The sequence below is a fragment of the Leptonotus elevatus genome, chromosome 9, assembly GCF_054856555.1.
Source record: "Leptonotus elevatus isolate MCC_2025b chromosome 9, RoL_Lele_1.0, whole genome shotgun sequence".
NCBI lineage: Eukaryota > Metazoa > Chordata > Actinopteri > Syngnathiformes > Syngnathidae > Leptonotus > Leptonotus elevatus.
In genome coordinates this window covers 7,444,551-7,469,720 of record NC_141247.1, presented here as the reverse complement: position 1 = coordinate 7,469,720, position 25,170 = coordinate 7,444,551, and the positions used below count along the sequence as shown (strand labels likewise).

At 38.0% G+C, this 25,170-nt stretch overlaps 1 protein-coding gene across 3 annotated transcripts in view; it reads left to right on the top strand.

The window, feature by feature from the left end:
* Window positions 1–25,170, top strand: part of tenm1 (teneurin transmembrane protein 1) — a 242,043-nt gene that overhangs the window by 3,162 nt on the left and 213,711 nt on the right. For all 3 annotated transcript variants that reach the window (XM_086085243.1, XM_086085242.1, XM_086085241.1), the window contains exon 2: window positions 21,110–21,382. In XM_086085243.1, coding sequence (XP_085941369.1) covers window positions 21,166–21,382 — 217 coding nt within the window. In that variant the 5' untranslated portion in view covers window positions 21,110–21,165. The remainder of the gene's footprint in view (window positions 1–21,109; window positions 21,383–25,170) is intronic.

Here is a 25,170-nt window from a genome sequence, read left to right as displayed (position 1 = left end):
TTTTTATTAACATTTTTTTGCCAGCAAAATTTGAAGAGCACCTGTTATGTGTTAATTCTTTCAACATTTAGTGTTATGGGGACATCTCAACATTTTTTGATCCACTGCACACGCTCATCCTCCTCTTTTTCTAATCAGTTAATTACTTGCATAATTAAAAATGGAGAAAAAAAGGACCTATAGTATTTTGACATGAACAAATATTTTGAATGTCATATACAATCATTTATTTAATGCTTTATTTTAATATGCATAACATGTAGTTATGTTTATTGTGCCACCTTTAACGTAAACATCCGCTGTCAGCTAAAGGATCCTCTGTTGTCAAAATTTAGTGTCATTATTCTGCGTTAATACATGATTAATGCGATCATTTTTTGGTGACTAAATCATTAGTTAAGGCTTTAACTTTGACAGCACTCATTTTTTGACAATATTTTAAAATCATTATATTTTATTGAGAAATGTATGTTATTGGATTTACAGTATATGTGAACTTACTTGTGCTTGCATCTGTATTTTTGGACCATGCTCTTTCATACAGTAAAGCATGACAATACAACAAGGTTATTTTTATGCTGAAACTAAAAGTAGAAGTAAAAAGACAAAACCCCCCAAAAAAGTATCAAAACAAAATTCACCGTCACTTAGTGTTGTTGCAGACAAATTCACACTCATGCGCGATCAGACGCATACACACACTCACACACACGCACGGGCTGAGTTGTAGCATGTATGCCGGAGGCAATCTTCTTTTAAGTATTTGGCTTTGTCTCAACTGACATCTCCAGCTCTTTATTCCCTCTTGTGTTCCTCTATTGGGCTGTGGGCAAAAGGCAGGAACTATATGTGCTTTAACAAAAGGCGAAGCGTTATATGAGAATTGTGTTGAGAAAATGCAATTGTAATCTTCCTTCACACTGCTGTACCTTGGACAGCCTGCTTCTCTGGTCTAAAGACAGGAGGATCAGATCCTCAAGAGGCTTACTGGTCAAGCCACTCCACCTTTCTTTAAAATATGAGATTAATTTGTCAAGAGGACTGTGGTGTGTGCGTCCTTTAGCATGCGAAGAGGAGCGCTAAAGGAGCGCGGCTAGCTCGAGGGCTGAGACGGAAAAGCTGTCAGAACGAGGCTGCGGTCATTTCTTAGTGCTTAATTTGTCTCTTGTGGATTGTGACATATTGTGAGTTTTTCCATTTAATTGCTCCCTGAACATAATACAAAGATTGGGTTATTCAAGGCGTAGTCTTTTGTTTTGGAGTGTAGAAGCAGTAATACATTTGTGTTTGGCAGAAATTCACGCTAACACTGCTATGCTATCATCCCCCAATACACGCACACACACAAAGAAAGCCAATGTCCACCTGCAGGGGCGCATTCCTCACTGTGAAATTTTTATTAATCAAGTCAGTGGACAATTTTAGAAGAAAGAAAATCAATGCTTGTTTCTTCACAGATTTATTGCCACGTAAATTGTCCTTCACCCCGGCCTGCAAATCTTGGCATTGTTGTCAAAACAATTAAGTCAAAATCCATTATATTTGTCTTGTTGATACAAAGGACAAAATTGAGTGTGTTCCAAAAAGCCTTGACAGAGAGACCAGGAATTCACCTTCAGTTTTAATACAAATGATCGAGGAAGGAAGGCTTCCGTCCAAAACAAACTTGCACTTTAAGTCTTGGTTGTTTAAAAATTAACCTTGAAAAAGAAAGTCAGTTTCAAATTGAACTGAAAGTATGTTTACCTTTTTTTTTTTTTTAAACAATTAAAGAACAAACCAATCATCAAATGTTGCAATGCAGTGCATAATTTATTAACAACGTGACTAATTTATGTGTGACTTTGCTACATGATTATGGAGTGATTTACTTGGGCAAACTACTTGCTTGTTGCTTACTTGCAACATTAAACAGTGATTGTAGGTTGTACATTGCCTCCTTTAAACGAGTTCATTTATTCACTGCTGAGTGGTAAATAGCCTCATGTGTATATCGCCAGTAATATTCATGGCTTTGATTATCATGAATTATTAACTCATGGAAAAGATGAATAGCACCAAAATGGTGCCTAATGTTTCTCTGTTGGAGGCCTTGTATACAAACATAAAGTACAATCAGGTTCATTAATTTCTCGAATTGTTTGTTTTTTGTTGTTGAGCTTAATTTCAGTTTTAGTCTTGATCCATCGTGAACTGAGATGTTTTTTCAAGTATATGAAACATTGCCCAAATTGACTTCCAACTGCACAGGGAGAAGCTCTCTGTTGATTGCCAGCCCAAATGTCAAGGCAAAGTGCACAAAGAAAAGTCATTTGAGCAAATAAAGTAACCAGAATGTACTCTGAGAAAATCGTAGATGGACTGCACAATCATTTTTCATCTAACGCCAGCCTAAGCGTCTGAAATTGCACATTTTACAGCAGGCGCTGGGTGTTATTCCATGTTGTGAGTTTGTTCTGTTAAACGTTCCTAGTTTGACAATCAGCAAAATGAGAAATGTGAACATTTTGGGAGCTAAATTTGGATATTGGATATATTGGTATTGGTTCGTGATGGAACTAGACAGGTAAATTGGATACACTTTTATTGGTTAAAGTTACAAAAAGGTGGTTTAAAGAGTAAAACATTTCATGAACAAACTTATCCTTGATACATGTTTCTGCTTTATCATCTACAAGAACAAGCACTTGAATGTGTCTTGTAGCCACTGGAACCGCGCTCCACTCTTTGTTCTGAGGCACTTTCCTCTTCAAGGCTGCTGCATTCTGTCTGTCCATCTAACAGTCTGTCATGGTAAAAGCTATAGAGTTCAGGGATAAGAATCTACAGAGAGCAGTAAGGCTTTTCAGATTAGGGACATGAGGAAAATCCTTCTTCTGGATCATATTTTTTTCCATTTTTCAGATGGCAAACCTCGCGATGTAAAGCAATGATGGAAGACTATTCCCCTGAGTATTCAGAAATTAATCTCTTTTTGCTGCTTACTAGTCATAGTAGATCTCTTCAGCAACTCCTCTTCAGCTCACTTATTTCTCCATAATCAACGACTTAATTAAGGAGCTATGCAGGAAGTACTGTCTTACTTGCTAACAACTGAATCCAATTTCTGGCATTGATTTATCAATTAATTCTGCTTCTGTAATGCCACCACTTTGCTTATCTTTGAGAAGTGGAGGTTTTAGCAGCCAAATGCATTATTGAAAGAGGATTTTTAGCGAGCAGTGGCTGATGCAGAGAGCTTAGGCGCTTGTCAGTCTTGATGTAAAGCTTTATTTGCAAAACGGGTTAGTGTGAACAGCCTTTTAGGCCTGCGAGGAGGACAGTGACATGTATTTATCTTGCGAGAGAGGAGGAATATCAGTTGTGTTGAATAAGGCTTTGCCTTGTCAGGAATATTGATTAAGTGGTTTTGGGGGGTGTTTCTTGCTCTGTGTGCGTCGGTGTATTTGTGGTCGCAGTCCTTTGTGGCACAGCAAGAGAAAGTGGCACAATGCATATGTGTCGTTGCATAATCTCATCTGTTTGTTGTTATTTTTTTTAGCAGATGGTTTAAAGCCAGTGAGAATGTCAAAGTGGGTATCACGTAGCGAACTTGGCTTTCTAGTTGTAAGTAGTATGCAGTGTTTCCCACACCATGTTAATAATAATAATAATAATAATAATAATAATAATAATAATAATAATAATAATGCATTATATTCATATAGCGCTTTTTTGGACACTCAAAGACACTTCACAGTGGTTGTATTATTCGTTGTTGTTCCTTGTTCCTGACCATAACCTTAAACTTCAAACATGTTGAAGAAAACTGAAAAAACATTAACATTCATCAGTCGTTTGAGCTTTTTCTGTGTATGCTGACATTTCCTATTGTCTAAGTGGTCACTGAACGCACCTAGAGTCCATTGCAGAATGTGAGCGTGTTCTTGCTTTTCTTTTTCTTGTTACAAAACCTTGTTTCTGAAATTCAAGAACACACGTGTCTTCTTCATGCGTTTCATGAAAAACATGCATACCCACGACAGCAATAAAGATACATGCTATTAGCAGCGCTACTGCCACGGCTCACAAATGAGAAAGAGAATTGCGTGTGCTTATGAAGACCCGATGGGACACATGCAAACCAAAATGTTTCAACTGGTTTTAAAAGCCGCTTTACGGGCTCCGGGTGGTGGAGTGGGTTCGCTTCCCTGCCCGGGAGACCATGTTTGTGTGTGTGGGCGTGAGAAAGAAAAAAGAAAGAAGCTGTTTTACCCAGTGACTGACAGAGAAGCAATGGACCAGCGCAAATGTTGATGACGTATGCAAACACACACACATGTACATTGCTGAGAATTATCGTGCCCAGCAAACCTATATCGCGCTCATTTTTTATTATCGTGCAATTCATTGATTGATTGCTTATCGTGACAGCCCTATTTATGCTTATGAAGCTTCATTTCAAGAAACAATGATGTCACAAAAAAAAAAGAAGCCCCATTATACATTAAAAAAAAACCTGGCAAAACAGTATATGAAAAGACAGCTGAACTTGAGCTGAAGCCAAACAAAACCTCTTCAAATTAAATGTACATGACACATAAAACTAATTAAAGTGCCTACAACTTACTTGTTGAGAAATACAAACACGTCAACATGCTCATTAGAGCTCGGACTCACATCCAAAAGCCGCATTCGCTGTTTGTTTAACATTTAAGTTGGGCTACTAATTGTACTTTTGCTGAAAAACATGTCATAGTGCAGCAAATAAAAAATCAAATTTGGTCATAGACTCAAAAGAGAAAATGATAAATGGACTGCACTTGTATAGCACTTTATCTACACTGTATCCTCAAAGCGCTTTACACTACTCATATTTACTTTTTTTTTTAAAAAACATATTGGAGTGTACCAAGACTTTATAAGCCAAACACACTGTCTTTCTGCATGAAATAAATGGGTCTGCTTCTGCTGCCAGTTCCAAACCGAATCATGGATTTGAATTAGTTTGCTCTGAAGTATTCTTCGTGAGCAACGTCACTCTTTGGCAGAGGAAGTCCATTCTCATAACATTAAGAATGGTGCTTGAGAGTGATGATAATTTATTTCATTCGACATTAAACTCAGTCTTAAATGATCAGAAACACATTAAAACTCCAGCAGTTGATGGCACTGGAAGCATCGTCGTGTTCGCCTTGGTTCCCACGACTTCCACAAGTCGCTTTTCTGATGTCACATCCAATCTTTGCTGATTAGTTCATTCCACTGTCTGTTTGCTCAGCTTTGCCCTGACTCAGAAATGCACTTGATATAACTGTGACCAAACTCAATCGCTGGTATAGCAACCTTGCTTTTTAGTTTGAAATAACTTACTTTAACCTCGAGGATCCCTCGGCGTACGTTGGCCAACGGCAGAACCCAGAGAGGTTTTTTTTTTCACTGTTGGTCAAGTTTTAAATCCATCCGTGTTCTGGCGTACCAGCTAGCTAGTGCTAAGCTTACCTGAGAGGGCTTGTCTACAAGTTTGCAAACTCCATTCGTGCTAGGACGGCGTCAGAAGCCAACAGCAAAGTAACAAAAAAGACGTTGATACACTGTCTAGATGGGCTTTAAACTGTATACTGATTGCTTAACAGATTAATGCTCATTAGCCGGCTAAATATTCCCATAAAGGCACGAACATTTCCAGGTGTCACTCATGACGAGCACGCTTCACACGATGCTGCGCACCCCCCACCTACGTATTATGTCACAGGCATTGAATTTGGCACATTTGTGAGTAGTGAACCACAACTATATGGGGGATTATTCCCCTTTAAAAAAAATAATAATTAAGAAAACAAAAAAAATGCGTAACAACCAAAAACTCACGCAAGCACTAAGCGTACGCATCCTAGTCACAAAAGTCGAAAATTCCATCGATCATTAAATTGACTAATCGAGTGTTAAACTCATCCTTATTTGTCACCTTGTGATCATATTAGTAACTATTGATTGTCATGATCGCAAACAGTGCTTGATAGTCTTTGCTGCTTTCCTTCTTACACTTGAGAGTTATGTATTTGCTCATAATGTCATGCTCACGTGACGACTGGGAGCAGGGTGCCATCTTGTTATTTTAGAAGATGTGAACATTTTATAGGCGATACTCTGTATGTTGTATGTTTCCAATTTCCATGACTGGAAACACATTTATTTGCATGTGTTCAGGGATGCAAGTGGTGTGGTGTCAGGTCTTGACTTGCATGTGGCTGGTAAACTTAGCATTATCAGCAAGATATTTCAGGCTTGATCAAGTATGAAAGTGCAAGAACATGATGGGAGGGCTGAGGCCCATTGATATCTAGCTTGTATTCATCAATTAAAAGACCATCACTTCATGCTTCACTTAGCAATGGCATCCTTCAATTCTTCAAATTTTCTCATCTTGCAGAAGCATCATTTTTCTTTTCAGCATTGCAGCAATTGACCCTAAAAAAAGAAGAAGCTAATTTTTCCCAGGAAATTGCAAACATATGATAGGTTGTAATAATTACAATTGATACCTTAAAGAAATTGTCAAGACAATTTCCCTTTCCGACTGTCTTGGGTTGGAAATACGTGCATCAAATGTATATAATTTGAATGTATATAAGTGATATCAATACATTTTCTTCAAATCTTTAAATCTGCATCTATTAGTTTATCCAAGCAATGCTGCAGCACCACTTTCACTGCAAAACAGATTGACCTAATTGTACACATTGTGCATAAGCAATCAAGTGGCATTGAAATCCTGCATTACAGTAAACCCTCACCATATATTTTGAGTTTATTTGCTGAAAATTGGACACAATCACACCTTTCTTTTGATGCCAAAAGATACTGTAAAACGAACATCTTTACCTGATAAAAATGCACGAAACTCCTCTCGCTGTTCACATTCAACAAGGAAACAGTGAGTAATTGTGCGAGTACATAATTAATTGCGGCATCCATTTGTATGTTAGGTTTGTTTGTTTCCCCCCGCCAACGGCGCTAATTGGTTTCGTCCTACCTAAAAAAGGTCGGCTGCAAACGTATCAGCGGAAGTGGTACAAGATGTATTCTCCGGAGTTTGTGAACTCACAAATACCGCGAGACTTCATCTTGCTGGCAAGGTTAAATGTAAGCATGAGGGAAAAAAATGTTGGCAGCTTATTCAATTTGTGTTCAGCATAACAGCTAAATGATGCTTCACCCTGTTTGCTTTGAACTTCGGACTCCACTTTTTGCCCAGAGTCTGCAGGCCTCAGATATTATATTCCAATAACATTTCTTTAATGCATTGTGTCATTTATAGACTAGTGGCAGGACATTAACGTTTATTCTTTAGGGTGTATATTCTCCTGTGTGTTTTATTCAGAAATGGCATGCAGTTTCTACCATCGACTTAAGTGTGTCATTTAAGCACCTTCATGAAATGTACACACTCTGGGTGGAGCGACCTTGAAATGAGGGTGTTCTTTGACAAATTTCACATTGCCCATATTTGGTCAGAGTCTTAAGCATCTTTTGTCTGCCGTGCTTCGGAGGCTGCACTAAGGTCTAGTGCCTCTAGAAGGTGAAACATCATATTGCACGTTTTGAGCCATTTCACTGATGATGGGTGATGAGTGTCACCGGCCGAGTTGGCTGATTCGTGCTGTCGTGCGGAGAGAGTGGGGTGGGGGCACACCTGGCCCATATACGCTCACTGACTGCCCTACGACTGTGTATGTGTCCCTATAATGACAATCATATTAAATGGTGAACAATTTTTTTCTTCACGTGAAGAGCATTTCCACATGCTGATGGGGCTTGGAGTTGAAACAATACAGTCAAAAGTCACAAACAATACAGCCATCGTATTTATGAGCTGTGATTTATAGATTTTTTTTAAATGTATTTGATGCAAATTGCGTTGCTTAATTACCTTTTCAACTCTGAATTTGCACCTTTCACATTTAAAGTCTGACATATTCCAAATGGATCGGTGTGGAATTCACATGACTAAAAAAAAACACCATGATGCTGAAATTAGCGCCACCCTCATACTTGACACCTCTTTGCTGATTGCACACGAACGTCCAGGTGACGCATAGTGGGTGTGTCACAAGCCTAGATGGGATAATTGCTGCATCTTAAAAGTGCTCAAGAAAGGCACACAATGATTTGAATGCAGCACAAACAGGATAATATGCCCCTAGCTGACTTGGCGCTAGTGTTAAAGACTTTAGAACTGGTGCAATATGCTCTAATCTCTTTGTTGTGGTCAGAACGAGAGCTGCAGCGTTCTGAATGAGCTGCAGCTGTTTAATGGTCTTTTAAGTCAGTCAGAAAACCATTACAATAGTTAAATCTACTGGAGATATAATCATAGATGAACTGCTTGGAGCATGCTCTGGATATGTTTTTCTGTTTGTAGAAGGCTGTTTTAGTGGTTGATTTGATAGGACTACAAATAACGAAAGGTTTCCAACTTGTTCAACAGTAAATTTTGAAAGCTTTTCAAAGTCAGTGTTCAAATTTATATCATTTAACACAATGGTTTTAAACCTAGGTTCAATCAAACCCCAGGGGTTTGGTGAGTCAGTCTCAGGCGTTTGGCAGAGGTCAAGACACACACCCGCTTGGCCATAATTAGCTGCAGGTGACCACGCTACATTGCGTATCTTGGCTGCAGGGAATTTGGTGCGCTCTGTAGTTGACTTGTTGCTGTTGTGATGGGCCATGGTATGTTGTGTGATGAAAGTGATCGGGCAAATATGTGCAATATGAATTCACATGTGTAACAAAATATAAGGTGTGCCACAGGGTTCAATTCTGGGACCTTTGCAATTTTCATTCTGTTTTTTCAAAGAGCTAAATAAAAATAGAGTTGAGTTGAGTGATGGGAGCATGATTTGCAATGCCAAGTTGAGCAATTCCCGTCCAGTTCAACTTACTATCTAGTAAAAATAAAGGAGCACTTCCTTAAGCTGCATGGAGATGGGAATTGAAAGAACTCAAACGCTTTCTGAATTCAAAGTGGAGAGCCATAATTGATGAAAAGCCTACTCTCCCTGTTCATTTGTTCACCAGTAAACCCTATACATATTTATTATAAAACACCTTTTTTATTTTATTTTATTTTTCAATAAAGAAGTATTCGGTGAATGCACAACGGAAACTCATGCGGTTCAATACCTCCAACCACTGATCTAGCACTTTGAGACCTGACCTTCTAGACCAGTGGTTCTTAACCTTGTTGGAGGCACCGAACCCCACCAGTTTCATATGCTCATTCACCGAACCCTTCTTTAGTAAAAAATAAAATATGATTTGTTTTACTGGTGCACGAAATGAATTGTGCATTCATATCACCTTGTTCAAATAACAAAACCAACACAGTGCATGAACTCAAATATTCGTCCGACCACTTTCTTTTTTTGCCCGACATAGTTAGCATGGATTAAAATATATCTGTAAGAAATCACACGACACACAGACAGTCACACGTTGTGGCGGTTGGAGGTGGACGTGGGGTCGGCGTCACTAACAGCCCTCTCTAAGCAGTCTAATAGGGAGGTCTCACTCTGCTGCATAAACCAGCGACCTCAAAGCGGACCGGTAGGAAATCTCAGAGCAGGACGCTTTCAATGACTGTGCCCACTAACTGCAGACTAGACTGAGGGGGTGGACCTCTGCGGCGGAGTCTCCACCGAACCCCTGAGACCGACTCACCGAACCTCTATGGTTCGATCGAACCCAGGTTAAGAACCACTGTTCTAGACTGTAATGAGGTCTGAATCCTGATTTGGTTGACGAGTCCTATTTAATTTCAAGAAATTGCTGAGTTGATTCATAATTTTAATATTTTTCTTAATCTTGGCTAAGAAGGGGTGGTTTGTCTATCGTATGTTTGTTGTTTGTGCAAATAGGGTCTATATTGTGCCAACATGGAAGTATCCAGCATTTTTTTTTTGTGTGGCTTTATCGTAGCTAATTTCAGTGTTTTGGTAAAATCGCTTCACTGAAGTGAGCATTTGATTTCAAAATAACTGCAAAAAATGGGCACTTCACAACTATTTTTACGCATCTGAGGCAGAGAGGTAAAAACAAGTCTTGCTTGAGTAGATTTCTCAGTGTTTCTCTTTGCCATTTTGGTGGCCTGTTTAGAGAGCAGGATTAGCATGTGCAAACAAGATTCACTGAAATGTGCAAAGGCCAGAGCTAACAAATAAAGCAGCTCCTTTTCACAGGGTCTCCAACATGTTATGAAAATAAGACCTTCTCACCATTGTGGAAATGTGTCTGAAATCCTGCCGCTGTACAGCATCATTCAGAGGAGCTAACAATGTTGGCTCCACTTTGTCCTGCCTATTCTTCTCATTTATTTAGCAATGTGAAACTCCATTCCTCTGCTTCTGCTGGCCTCTTTCTCAGTCTCTGCCTCTCCTATTTGATTTTGCCTGCTCCCTTCTCGTACATCAGAATTTCAAGATGTTAGTTGGAGATAGAGAAGTATAAATCACGTTTCTCACGGTCTTTGCACATGACTAACTCTACCATGCTGTCTGCATCATTGTTGCTAGACCTCCTATGGACTTTCAGCCTCATTTGATTTGCAATGTAAATCTATTTAAACTTGTGTTTGTCAGGCTTGATCACACCTTGAAGCAAATTTACAAAAGCAGCATGTTTGCCTTTCATTTCCCTGGATGGTCAAGAGAGGATCAAGTCTGCGAAGCATCCAATATTGTTGCAACTGTGCAGTGATTGATTGCAGAGTCCCTCATGAATTTGTCAAGAGAGAGCGTGTATGCGCGCATGTGTGTGTATGTGCGCTTGATAAGACAAAGAAGAGTTAACACACTAGCTAAAAGTGAATGGTGGGGGATTGGGGGGGGGGGGGTGACTGTAATGTGATGCATGCAGTCCACTTTGTGTGGTTATTTAAAATTGAGCGCAGAGGAGTTCATTACACACAGATGAATTATAGATTTAATGTAAATTAGAACTGAAATGACATTCATATACTCATACAGTTCAGGTCCATTAGTGGACTCTCGAGATGCGCTTCCAATGTGAAAACTTCATGGTTCTTTTTTTTCCTCCTGTAAATTGTAACACTAGTCTATCCATACCGTAGTATTTCATTGCTAAACAAATATGACTGCTTTGCGGTTAATACAGCAGCTTGAGATTCATTAATCATTTAAGTTCATGAATAATGCATATTGTCTTGCATGGAATAAGATCACTTCCTTAGTTGCAGTGATGAAATGGACTATAAACCATGACACTCTAGATACACATCACCTATGAGTGGGCCAAGGAAACAGTAGGGGATTAAATAGAAGCTCTTAGGTTGTGGACTATTTGATTATCCTTAAACACATGACAATACTAAAAGGGGAAGTCAATTTAAAAGAATCTTTACAAAATATGTTCTATTCAGCCCCATTAGTTTAAGCACAATATTATGATTAATTTTGAGTTTTTTGGAATCTGAATTAAGCAGCAAAATCCACCCATTTTTATCAATTTCAGGGAGTGGCCATTTTCCAGCTTGTTGTAGACTGAAAATGTAATCACGGTTACTTCGGGCTCAGGTAACGACCAATCACAGCTCAGTTTGCAAACATTACATGACCAAACCAATGGCGTCGTTAGGCCTATTTTAGGGGCGCTAAAGCCTCCCTGAAATGTTTTTAAGCCTCCCCGAATTATTTGGTTTGAATTTTATTTATTCATTTATTATTTTTTTTACAAACAACTACCACAAAGTTCAATATTAAGTGGCTACAAAATAATTTAAAATAAATTAAATGTATTGCTATTCACTAAAATATGCTCATAAATCAGTGGGTTTCCCCTTTTCTTCAGGACGGCACTTGCCATGTGTTGTTTTTCAATACTAGGGCTGGACTGGCACAAACAAATTGGCCCTGGTATTTTGACTTAGGCGCATTAGCCCGGTCTCACAGCAAAAAGGACTGTAGAAATTTTAAGAAAATAAAGAAAATGATTACTTCAAATAAGCAAAATTATCTGCCAACAGAACAAGAAAAATTTACAAAATAATACTAGGCCCATATCAACCACTGTGGTCTTGAAAATAGTATTCTCAGACTCAAAACAAGTAATGTCGACTTGTTTCAAGCTGTAATAAATAGAAGTATTTTCTTAAATTACATGAGTATTTTTTTTTAAGCTTGGATAACATAGCCTGAGTGTCAAGCAGGGAGGCAACAGGTCCCATTTTCTTTGCGATTACCGAGCCAGGAACTGAACCCACAACCTTCTAGTCTGAGGGTAGGCACTCTACCATTAAACCACTGAGCTGTTAATGAAAGTGAAAATGAACTTAGTAAATATAACAAATGAACCTTATTGCATGCGTCTGTTTTCATACTTGTGTTTTCTTTTCCATTTATATTATTACTAGATTATGCAAAATCTTAAAATAAGAAAACTCATGAAACGCCAGTTCAGGGCCTTTGATGTTGGTTAGTTGTCATCTTAAAATGTGGGAAATACTTGTTTTAATCTTCACAGCACTTAAAACTGGCTGTTAACACTCAATGCCAAGACTGCTTGATCAAATAAGATAATTAAGTAATAAGTATCTTAAAATAGGCACAATGATCTTGCCTGACAATTTCATTTTAAGTCAAAATAACTTGTCAAATCAAAATAAGCAAATTTAGGTTAAATTTAAGAGATTATATCTTACTTAAGACTTTAGTTTTTGCAGTGCTGGCCCGGCCCAGCCCGACTCCTGCCCAACGTAGTTCTGCCACTGATGTTTACTGATGATGTTTCAGTTTGCGATCTATATTAGAACTGGATTACTGGACTAGTCTCTCTGAATTGTGGGGCAGTCTCTTGGGGTAAAACATAGGAAAATAATCATTAAAAAGCACTGCATCAACCCAAAAAAAAAAAACGGCCCACCGTGCATCTGCCCTTAATGTCAGATGGCTAGTCCAGTTCTGTTCAATACGTTCGACTTAATCATATTGAGAGGGTCCTTATTACAAAAAATACACTCCATGTTTCCTTTATGACTTTGCTTGCAGTGGTACGAGCCTCCTTGAGCGTCTGGGTCGCACAAAGAGCAGGCCAAAAATATTAAAAGGTAAAGAATGTGAAGAATACATTAGATCGCTAATCAGAATGCTAGACTAGTGTGAGCCCATAAAAGGGTTCAGTTTGCTGTAAATGTTGAGTCAAATGCACGTCTTATTTTTTATTTTAAAGAACCACAATCCATCCCCAGAATTTCATGTTGCATATTGAAAGCTTCATGTCGCAATTATATAAAATGTACAAATTTATGTTCACGAAAGAAAAAAAATGCACACCAAAATTGTTCAGAATGTCTTCACAAAATGCACAAACAGCAATATAGTCAGTGAAGCACTTACAGTAGTTATAGATGTGCACTCAGGGAACCATCAGTATTCCCATGCTATACATGTATAGTGAAGAGTGATTAGAGAGATGTAATAAGGTTTTGAAAAAGTATTGGAATTCCCTGTAAGACAGCTAATTATTTCAACCTGCCAAGACATTTCTGGGACTGCACGTGTTTTTCTATGAATAGCAACTGCACCACTCTGAAGTGCTTCATTTCAACCCTCTAGTCTGGTGTTGTTCTAAGGTGCCACACGCTGACTTGTCCTCCAGAAAACCCAATGCGTCTTGTTTGAAGTGAGCTTGGCTCTAGGAAACAACCTCTAGGTTTTGACATCAAAACCAAGAATCAAGCCCCCTAATGGGCACCCCACTGTGGGCTAGAATTAGAGGGAATAACCCCCACCAGCAGGCTTATGTCTCTAAATGCAGAGGCCTTGGAGGACACGATAGAGGCTGTAGAGCACATACAATAGGGGAGAGTGCAGCATAAAAGAGAATGAGGTGAGAGAGAGCATGTAACCCAGGGGTGGGCAATTAATTTTCTAAAAGGGCCACATGAGAAACTAAAGATTGTCGAGGGCCACACCAATATGCTAACCTCAACTGTGTTCCGTATTTATTTAATACATTTATACAAAAAAATGTCTTGTTCGAATAAGATGCTATTGTGATATAAGCATATGTATCGTGCGATACAAAAACATATACATGTATAGACGTGACCCTCTTTTGACTATGTCACTATTTCGATGTGATGAAATAGGGTTAGCTCTGTTGCTACACTAATGTAGCTTCTGAAACGTTAATACAACAGTGTTCTTTCTATTACGTCATCCTTACTCTTCAGGCGACGCACCGATTTATGCTGAATCCAACTCTTGCACTGATGTAACCGTTGGAATAAGTGTGTGTTGATTGGTCAAGCCTGGAAAGTGGGCCGCAGGAATGGCATGCTAAAAAGGTGACTGTTATTTTACGTCGGTCTCTTGTGTGCTGAGTTTAATAAACAGAGTCTATGCAGTGTGCATGTGCTACAACAGAGTATGAGTTTGTGAGATTTTCTGCACATAAAATTTCTATTAATCGTCCAGCCCTACTGCTAATTTTTATTTCCGGCACTGCTAGAGGATCACAAATGTAAACAACATTGTACATTAGACTACATTTCACTGTACTTCACAGTGTGCATTTCTTGAAAACAGGTTGTACTACCACATATTTTGAACGGCATTTTTCCTCTGGATATTTGAGTTTTATAGTGTTTTTGTCTTCAACATACTTAAAAATAATACAATTATTTGCAAGTTATTTTTTAACTTGTTTTGAATTGCATTGATTAGTTAATGTTAGCTGTAATGTCTTCCATGTTTGGCTTTCATTAAGAGCAAAAGTTTAGAATGATTGGACTCTAGCTACACACTTGATTTCACAACGAGCTAGGTCTCTGTGTGATAGGCCACAACTGTACAGTATGCACACTGCACTACTGTTGCTTCTATGCATCACAATCAGATGGATTACAATTGCCTTTAATGCACTAAACACATGCAACACACAAACACAGTGATAAATGTCATTATGTGTTCATGTGTGTTTACATTGACAACATAGATTCCATGTTACAAAACAAACTAAAATATTACAGCTTGGTGTTATTTGGGAGTACAGGGGTCGCCAACTGTTTAGATACTTAGAGCGAGCTACTTCTTCTGTGTTGATAAATGTAAAGGCTACCTACTTCTGAAAAACACATTTGCTCTAACAACATTCATAGAAAATAACCTATCATGGACTTGTCTGGTTCTCGGGGTGACCTGGTGTCTGCAAGCACTCTGTTGGTGACCTCTGTTGTTAGATCATGTATGATGATACTATTCATCCATGTGCACTGACATCAATACAATTTTGCAAACCTTTTTTAGTAATCCATTTAATAATGCAAAAAGAAATGAAGAGCACATTCATATTTATTTAACAAGCATATGTCATGCAGCCTAAACCTGGCTGCTACAATGCCTCACTTTGTGTCTCGCTCATGTATTTGAACAGTATTATCAGAATCAATCAATCAATGAATGAATGAATCAATCAATCAATCAATCAAGCAAGCAAGCAAACAAACTTTATTTATATTGCACTTTTCATGCATGAGAAATGCAGCATAAGGTGATGTAAATTATATATATAACAGGAACAAAACAAAACAAGTGCATACATGCACACATATGAGTGAGACATTAAATTCTAAATCATATAAAATAAAATAATTTAAACAGTAAAAGTAGTAAATGGAATATCAAGTTAAGATCAATAAATATGCTAGAAAATGTCAATTAAAAAATGTACTAAAACATAACAGTTTAATTAAAAGCTAGGCTAAAAAATGTGTCTTAAGTTAGCTATTAAAAATGATCATAACTCTCAACTGCTCTTAGGTCTTTAGGTAGGCTCTACTAACTAAAGGTCTCATCTATTTATGCATTTTATTCTAATTTTAGGGATAATTAAAAGGGACTAAGACGAAGAAGAATATATCAGTATTGCATTTGTTGTTGAAAATTTTATTATCATGGGATAAGTCCCTTGAGATCCACAACTCGCTTACGAGGGGGTCCCACACAAAAAAAATACAAGGCAATCATAATGACACACCAGACATAAAAGACGGGAAAAAAATAAGAAAAGAAAAACAAAAGACAAACATATAGAATACAATAACACTTAACAGACAACCTTAATCTAACAAAACAAAGTTCTAATTATTTCATAATTTAAAAAATGAAAAAAATGAAAATACAGCGTGACAACACATTATTGAAAACATTGACCATCTGTTTTTAAATAATTAAACAAGATATTTAAAAAAAAATATGTAGCAAAGACAACAAACAAATATTAACAGGTAAACTATTCCAATTAGATGGGGCAAGTAACTTAAAAGCTTTCTTTCCTATTTCTTTAGTGACAGAGAGGACTATGAAAAAAAAAAGAACTTTGAACTTCATAATGTATAGTTGGCTGACTGTGGAACAAAATATTGTTTCAAACAATGAGGAAAATTAAAATGAATACATTTAAAAATAAACTGAAACCAATAAAATTGCTATGATCTAAAGAAAGCCACCATTATTTTTTACTCATCATTAAACAATGATGAGTAAAAAAAGAACAACCTTAAATCAACCTACATAGTTTATTATAAAACACATTAAGGGACTGTAAAACAGTTTTTGACGCGATCTGACAAACAATATCAGCATAATCAATAATGGGCAAAATAATTTAAACAATCCGTTTTTATTCGTAACATTAAATGTAAAACAATGCCTCAAACCAAACAAACCTCCCAAGCCAAAATTCACTTTGTTTGAAAAATATTCAATGTGAAAGCTAGTGTTGCGTCTACCCAAACATTTAAACATGCAAACAAGCATTTAAACATTATTTGTTTACTTTTCATTCTGAATGAAGCATGTGAGGTTCTGCCTCACCTATATTGATAAAATAATGATTTGTAATACAGTACACCTAACATCTACGGTTTATGAAACTGTTGCTATGCATAATATCAGAGCAAATCCTCTTCACTCCACCATACATAAATTAAAAATGTTGCTAACACGAGGACTAGTATTAAGTTGGAAACACTGAAGACACGTCATAACTCTTGCTTTCTTGCCCAGTCCACACCCTTACATATTAAAACAAAAGCACTACTTTTATAATTAAAGTACCACCTATTTTACATTTTATTATGACTTTAACAACCGGTCACAAGCTGTAGATGGGCTCGATGTACCGTGCGGACTTTGCCCAGGTCAGAAGTAAGTTTGTCTGAAAGAAAAGAGAAGAAAACAAACAAACCTGATCGAGCGTGTCAATCTATATGTGCTGCTTCTGTGTGCATACAACACATGACGGCGAACAAGGCAGTTCACAGGGTGCATGATTGCATGCCTTCATTCGTGCATGTAAGTGTGTGACAGACATGAAACAGGACAGAGGGCCTCTGCGGAGACAAACGGCAGGCAGTGCCTGCAGCAAGCTCACAGCTCACGGGTAATGTATACTCACTCCTTGCTGTACCAAAGAGAAGGTGACACCAGTCAATCGTATCCTGACAAAGCAGCAGAGATAATAGTGGGCTTTGATTTCCCACAATATGTCTTGCCAATAAAAAGGAAAGGGGCTCAGGGTTACAGTTTATTGTACAGTTCTGTGAGACAAAGATAATTATGATGCTGTGGGCCTGGTTTGCTTAGATCCCAAATTGCAGGTGCAAAATTTTCCGTTCACTCAAACAGAATACGCACATTGTTGGTGGGTTTTTTGCTTGTGATGATTAGCAACATGTGTAAATAAAGGTTTGTTTTAGCTAACTTTGATGATATTCACCGAGGACATTTTGGGAGAGCACCGCAAACATCAAGTGCAATATGATGTTTCACCATCATGGGGCGCTGGATTTACTACAGACTCTGAAACGCGTAAAAAGGGAGTTGCTTTGCTTGACGAGAAAATGTGCGGAAATCCGGATTTGGCGGGGACGACCGCGTTTCGAGGTTGCTCCACCCAGACTGCGCTTCAGGCACACACTTTTCTGATTTAGCCTGTTTGGCTAACACATTCATTTGCATGTGCATTCAAATTTGGTCATCTATGCTAAAGTCGTTATGTGCTTTTGGGGGTACAAACAAGCCAGTGCAGAGAACATTCACCCAAAGTTACAAGATTGTCTCCAAAATGAGAAGGGTAAGCAGGGGGCCAAGAGAGCTTTTCAGGTGGAATAAAAAACATTATTGTATTGGTAGAAAAGGTCAGCTGTAAACTTGGATGGTATCAGACTGGTGGTGATGACCCTTTGCTGCATATCTCTGAGGTATTGAGCAGGCACACTCTAATGGCTTTGATATATGGACTACAGGACTCCCTGAAGAGGTCAATACCACAGCACTTTGTCTCTATGAGGAATGACCCTCTCAAGCTCCATTTAGAAGCTTTATATCTGCCGGAAATACTTCAGGCCGGGCGTAGTACCTGAAAGCTAATCAGTGGTGACTTTGCATTAGGGACAAGGGGCGCCAGTCATCACCACATCCAGGCACTTTGTTAGAGAGTTTTCTTTTAGAGTAGGGATTACATTGAAAATGCAATATTGATTCATTCGTAAATAAATACATCAATACTTATAGAGACTTTTGAGGAATAATTTATTTGGTAGTGTGCATTGGGCATGCTGCCATTTTGTCATTCAAACACGAGACTATGGCTACGTTGACACTGCAGTGCGTGATGCCCAATTCAGATATTTTGTTTACATCACGTTGTAGTGTTCATGGAATTAACAGACTCGCAATGCCTTACTGCCAGTCAAGCCGCCGAGGCAAGCGACCTTTATCAGTGCCATACGCAAATTTAGCTGCCAACGCGCCAACGCGCGCTATTGATTGGTGGGCTGGTGGACTCCTTTCGCGGACGTGTTAAAAGTTCATGTTTCTTGCCTACATAAATTATGCAAATCAGGATGTACACCCGCTCCCAATTGGTGGACTGTTTTCACGCTCGCTCATGTTTGGCTGCTGTCCTCGGCTTCCTCGAGCGTCAGTGTTTACAATCAGAGCAGAAACTCGTCAAACTCATTTTTTCCCATCTCCTAACGCCAGAGTAGCGAGGTTGGAAGAGGTAGAAATATTTGACGTGTGTGATGAACCATCTGCAGGGCTAAATTTCTACGGTCGCCACAAATGCCAACTTCATGCTTCATGTTTCAAGTGGGATTAAATCAACACTGTTACTCAAAACAGCTTTATATATTCACAGACGTATCAGTCGCCTCCCTTCCAAGCACTCGCTACCGCCCACGCAGAGCGCATATCAGGCTTTTGATGACGTATGAATCGGATGCGTGCGGATGAGCGTTCACGGTGCAGATGCATCGCATACATATCCGATTTATATCCACATACGAAAGAGGCCCAGGTCGGGTGTGAAAACATCGGAATTGTACCGTTCACACTGCATGAAAAAAACTGATACTTGTGAAAAAATCTGAATTGAGCTGCAGTGTGAACGCAGCCTTAGAGACACGTATGATAGAGCAATAAGAACTCTAAGTACACAGTATTAATAATAATAATAATAATAATAATAATAATTTTATTATTAATAATAATAATAATAATAATAATAATTTTGGCAATTCATTTATGAAGGATCCTATTTCAAATTAACAGTGCAGAAAATCCACAAACATAAATTAATTATAATTCAATTACTAGTTGGGATGTTCAATATCACTTTCAGACCGATACCAGTACTAGTATCCAACTTTTGAGGAATCAACAATACAGATACCAAGTACTGATATCACGAGCACCTCTGATACACAAAAGCTCCCTGTAAAAAAATGACAGATACTTTTAAAGAATGACCTATATATTCCATTATAGCATTTTTCCTTCATAATGCTTGAAATGCATGCCAATTTTCTATTGTTCTAATTTCTAGTTTGTGATTGTAAAACAGTCGCCATCACTAGTACCAAATACCTTGAATGAAATAAAGCCTGGTATCGGCTCGATACTGATACCTGGTATCAATACTCGCCCATCTCTAGTTTAGCTACTCAATTTGTAAAATGTCAGAAAATACACAAAAATGTTGATCATTGCTTTCCAAAGTAAAGGAAGATGATTCGTAAAATGTTTTTATTTTGATTCAGTACAAAGATAATCTGCTTTCAAGTAGGACTACATACATCTCAGAATACTGTTGAAAGGCTGAAATTCCAAGGATTTGGACTATTTATTTTATTCATAACAAGCCATCTAAATAATTCATAGATTAAAAAAAATAAAATCCTTGATTTTTTAAATAATTGATTAGTTTTGATTAATAAATTAATTGTTGCACCTCTATAATTCCTTTTGAATCTTTTATAAGGCCTAATGAATCTTTTTTGTTGTTCGTGCAGTTCATAACATTGCTATATTTAAAAATATGCTACAGAGTGTTACATCCCGTCAATTTTTTTCCCATATAACATGCCACTGAAACTGATGATAATGAATGAAGTAATATCTAATTACATGTTCTACATTGCGAATCATTGTCCCGATCATTTAAATCATTAGTTTTGGCGTTAAAAGCACATTGCAGGAAGAGTTCAATATCGTGGGAGGAGGAACAAGACTAATTGAATGGAGCTGAAAGAAGTCACTTAAGATGACTCAAATTAGAAGGGCAGTGACTGTGTGGTTTGTAAGTGTTTCACCATTATGTAATGAAATGGTGACTGACTCACTGTGTTTATTAATAAAAGAGACTCAGCAACACATTTTTTGATTGATCGGAAACCTGTCCAGAGTTGTCTGTAGGAGATTAATAGCAAAATCGCAGCACGTGAAGGAAAACCATAGGCCCTTATTCAGGCCAACTTGCAGTCCATTCTAAGCATATTGATTTGGAGCTAACCTTTGGTGTGAAATATCAAAGAGGCCAAATACTGTTTATGAATGTCTAGTGTAATAGGAATGAGCAGATGCTTCAGTATTGTTCCACTGTGTTCAATAACACACTTCTTGTGCTATTTTTCTTCTACCTTGCCCATTCAATCCCCTGCTTCCTTTCATTTTCCTGCACCGGTTCATCACTTTTCCTTTCCATTGTCCTCGCCATTCTTTCACCTTTACCCGCCCCCACCCCTACCCTATCCCCCCCTTTCCAGACTCCGTATTCTGCATTGTGGCTGTGCTGAGTGATTAAGTGGATGCCCTTCAAGCCATGGAGGAGATGGACAGTAAACCCTACCAGCCGCTGTCTAAGGGCCGCCATGAAATGGAGATGTCCTATACCAGTTCGTCTGATGAGAGCGAGGACGGTCACGCTCACCACCGCTCTTACACCTCACGTGAAACCCTGCCTGACTACACACACGAGCTACGCCTCACGCTTGGCTCGCACCGTGAAAGACAGAACAACTACAGCCAAGCTCAGCCAGGTATCCCATATGCTCAAGGCATTCATTTATTTATGGAAAACTGCCAACGTTTTAAATAAATAAATACATAAATAAATAAATAAATATGGATATAAAATTTAATTAAAAAATTAAATACAAAAATTTAAATAAAATACAGTGTTGCCTCGTTTTCCGCTGGGGTTAGGTTCCCAAAAATACTTGCAATAAATGAAATCCGTAAAATAGTAAGCTTTATGTTTTACATTTATTATAAATGTTTTAAGGCTCTAAAACCCCTCACCACACAGTTTATACACTTTTCTTATCGAGACATTTACATTTTCTCATGTTTCTTTCTTGTTTAAACATTCTCAATGTTCAAACCTTCATACATTTTTATAAAATACGTACATTGCTGTAAAGAAAAAAAGCGCTCCCCCTATGGATATATACACATTTTGTTGTTTTTATTTCCATTTATATATATATTTTTTATTTACTTTTTGAATTATTATTAAATTATTATTATTATAAAATTATTATTATTATTAAATTATTATTATTTATGTATTTATTCATGTATTTATTTTTAATTTTGTCAGTTTTGGTCCTCCATATTTATTTACCTATAAGTGTTCCCTCAAAGCTTCACAGAAACGGCTCAAAAGGCGGACAAAGACACACATATGCCCACACACACAGGTTTATATAAAAGGGCCTATGTGAATTACCTATTACAGTCTACAATGAGCCAGAAGGACAGTTGGAGGCAGCCAATTACCTCTCCTCCACGGAGGTGATATTTCCCTCCCACAGCTAAACTGGGTCAGCCCCAAACCTCTTTGGCCTCACCTGGGGTGGAACACCGCCCTTCATTACACACACAGACACAGACACACATGAGGTAACGCTGACGTATACACACTAAGAAATTCTTCCCTGCCGGTGACAGGAAGAGAAATGGGCCAGAGCGTGCTGTGATGGATGGCCTTTATGCAGGTCATGTATGGTGTTAAGAGAGAAGCTGTACCTCATCAGGACTGTGCTGCTGTGCAGGGTTCACCGTGATCAATGGATGCACTTTCTGCCACCCTAACGTCCTGCTTTTCGGCAAGACCATCACAGCATGCTAACAAGCAACATTATCCATCCATGACCGTTGCAGCCATTTGGACAAGCCATTCCTGCGATTTCATATTTTAAATACCGCCTACTATGGATTTTGTCCTGTTGCGTGTAACCACCCACGGTGACCATCAGTCATCGCCGTTGTGTGCCAGCATTTGTCTATTCAAGTTTCGCAGTCTTTCCATTATATGAAAAAAAATAGAAAAATAACGTTATTAGCGTACCATATGATACTGATGACGTGCATTCACATCATACGGTCAGGTGCAAACGATCCCCCAAAGCAGCCTTTCAAATGTCAATGATAGCTGGTAATATGAAGCACATCTGTTCAACTTTGGGCAACAGAGTTATATAAAGTATAGCCTGCCTAACACTAAGTAACCAACTGTTAAGAGGGGCATCGCCTCCAGTGACATTTTTAATGGATGACAAAGATCAGCAAATTCATCTAATTCCCAAAGCATATTATTCACATTTCCTGTCATATATGAGTCTGCCTTTCTTTGCTGTTCCTTTTTCTATTTCCTGATGTCACATACAGTAGATGGGATTTTATTTTATTTTTGGTAAATTTAATGGTACATCCCACCCAGTCCAGCAACTGAAGAAGCTCTACGTATGAGATGCTGAGGTCAGGCACAAAGCTATATCGGATTCTTTGCCAGTAGATAGGGCTGCTGACCATAATAATTTCCTTTGTGTCATGTCAGCGTAACAGAAAATCATCACTGTCCAAATAAATCTGATTAGTTTTTGGAATAAAGGGGAAGGGAGCAATTGCTCTGTACACTCAATAGTTGATGAAATGCACCCTTTTTATTATTAGCCAGTCTCATTCAATGTGAACACTCCTACTGGATGATTAACATATTTAAGTGCCATCATTATGTGAAACAATTGTTTTATTGCATTTATATTATTCTACTGCGGGATAATATAGGATTACAAATATATCTGTTATAAATAATAACTAGAAGTGTAACTTCTGTAGAGCCTTTAAAAAAATATTTCACTCGTTTCTCCGCAATTTAGTCTGACATCATTAAAGAAATTAAAATATCAGACAAAGATAATCCATGCAAATACGATTCCTGGCCATGTGTGAAAAACGAAATTGTTAGAACCTCAATTAACTCCCTTTTAACCACATCCTTTTGGAATTCATTTCCACGGAGCACACCCAAGACAGATTACCTCCAGACCTGCTCAAATTATGTTTAGAAATAATCTAACCTGTCTGATCAAAGGAAGTCGGCCAGTTACAACAAAACGCCGCCATTCAAAGAAATTCAAGAACAGATGAGAAATAATACGAATAATGCATCAAATTTATATAGCAAAACACACCAGCAAACCAATTTCTGAATAACTATAATAAATAAATAAATAAATAAATAAATAATAATAAATAAAATCAAAGTTTTGGAGTGGCCATTAGCCGAAGCCGGTAACACTCCATTGTTGCTGAATTAAAACAGGAAAGACTGAGCCCAAATATCGCCACATAAATATAAGAGACTCATTGCCTGTTATAGAAAATGCTTGAATTGAGTTGTTGCTGCTGAGAATGGCCTAATCGGTCATTAGGTCTCGGGGCAAGTGGTTATTCACAGTGTCAGGTAGCATTGAATAGTTTTTCCCTTAAAATACAACCACTATTGAATAATACTTACTTCTGTTTTCTTTGAAAGTTACATTTGTCTGATGATATTAAAGTGGGGAAGTTATGAAAAAAAATTTGAAGGGTGTCACCTACTTTTACGGCACTTTAATTTTACTTCGTGGCATGGCTTAGTGGTAGAGTGGTTGTCTCCCAACCTGAAAGTTGTGGGTTTGATACCCGAACTTTACCATGTAGAAGTGTCCTTGAGCAAGATACTGAATCCCAATTTACTCCCAGTGGGCCTGGCGGTGCCTTGCAGCGTCCTATTGGTGTATGTATGTATGTATGCATGCGTGAATGGTTGAATGTGAGCCTTTATTAAGCGCTTTGAACACCATTTGGTAAAATAAAAGTGCTACATAAGTGCACTCCATTAACTTCTGTTTTTTTCTCCTTTTTTAGACTTTAATGTGGACAAAAGTAATATGTTTATGACTCGAGTCGGGTCCATTGTACCCTTTATAGGACACTGAAATGCATCATGTAAACTATGTTCATCTTTCACTATATTTCATCATAACTTTTTCATTTGTGCCATTAACTTTGTTCACTGATTGGCTGGAGGACAACATAAACACAAATATTGCTCTTGTGCTTATTGCTACGTGTGTTAAATGAGGCCTAAGCAGATGAATGTGTCATACTTAAACCTACTTCAGCTTCCTTCATTTGAATTATGGCAGCTGGACAGCAAGATGGTGCTATTTAGAGAGGTTTAAGTGAGTGAATCAAACATAATCAAGTGGAACAAGCCCTCCACACAATCATTGTGGAAATTGCACTCTTGAACAAACAAAATGTAAATGTGTAAATGAGTTAGATCAAGGACTGAACTGAACATTAATGGAATGAGTGTTTTTTTTTTTTTGGGGGGGGGGGGGGTTATAACCAAATTCTATACAACTTTTTTTCCAATTTCAGAAGGAAATGACTGCAAATACATAATTATGGCAACTTTTTTGTGTTACAATTGATTTAAAAAATCAAAAGGGGTTGGCTTGTTTGCTCTTGTCCAACTGCAGGCACTTTCAGT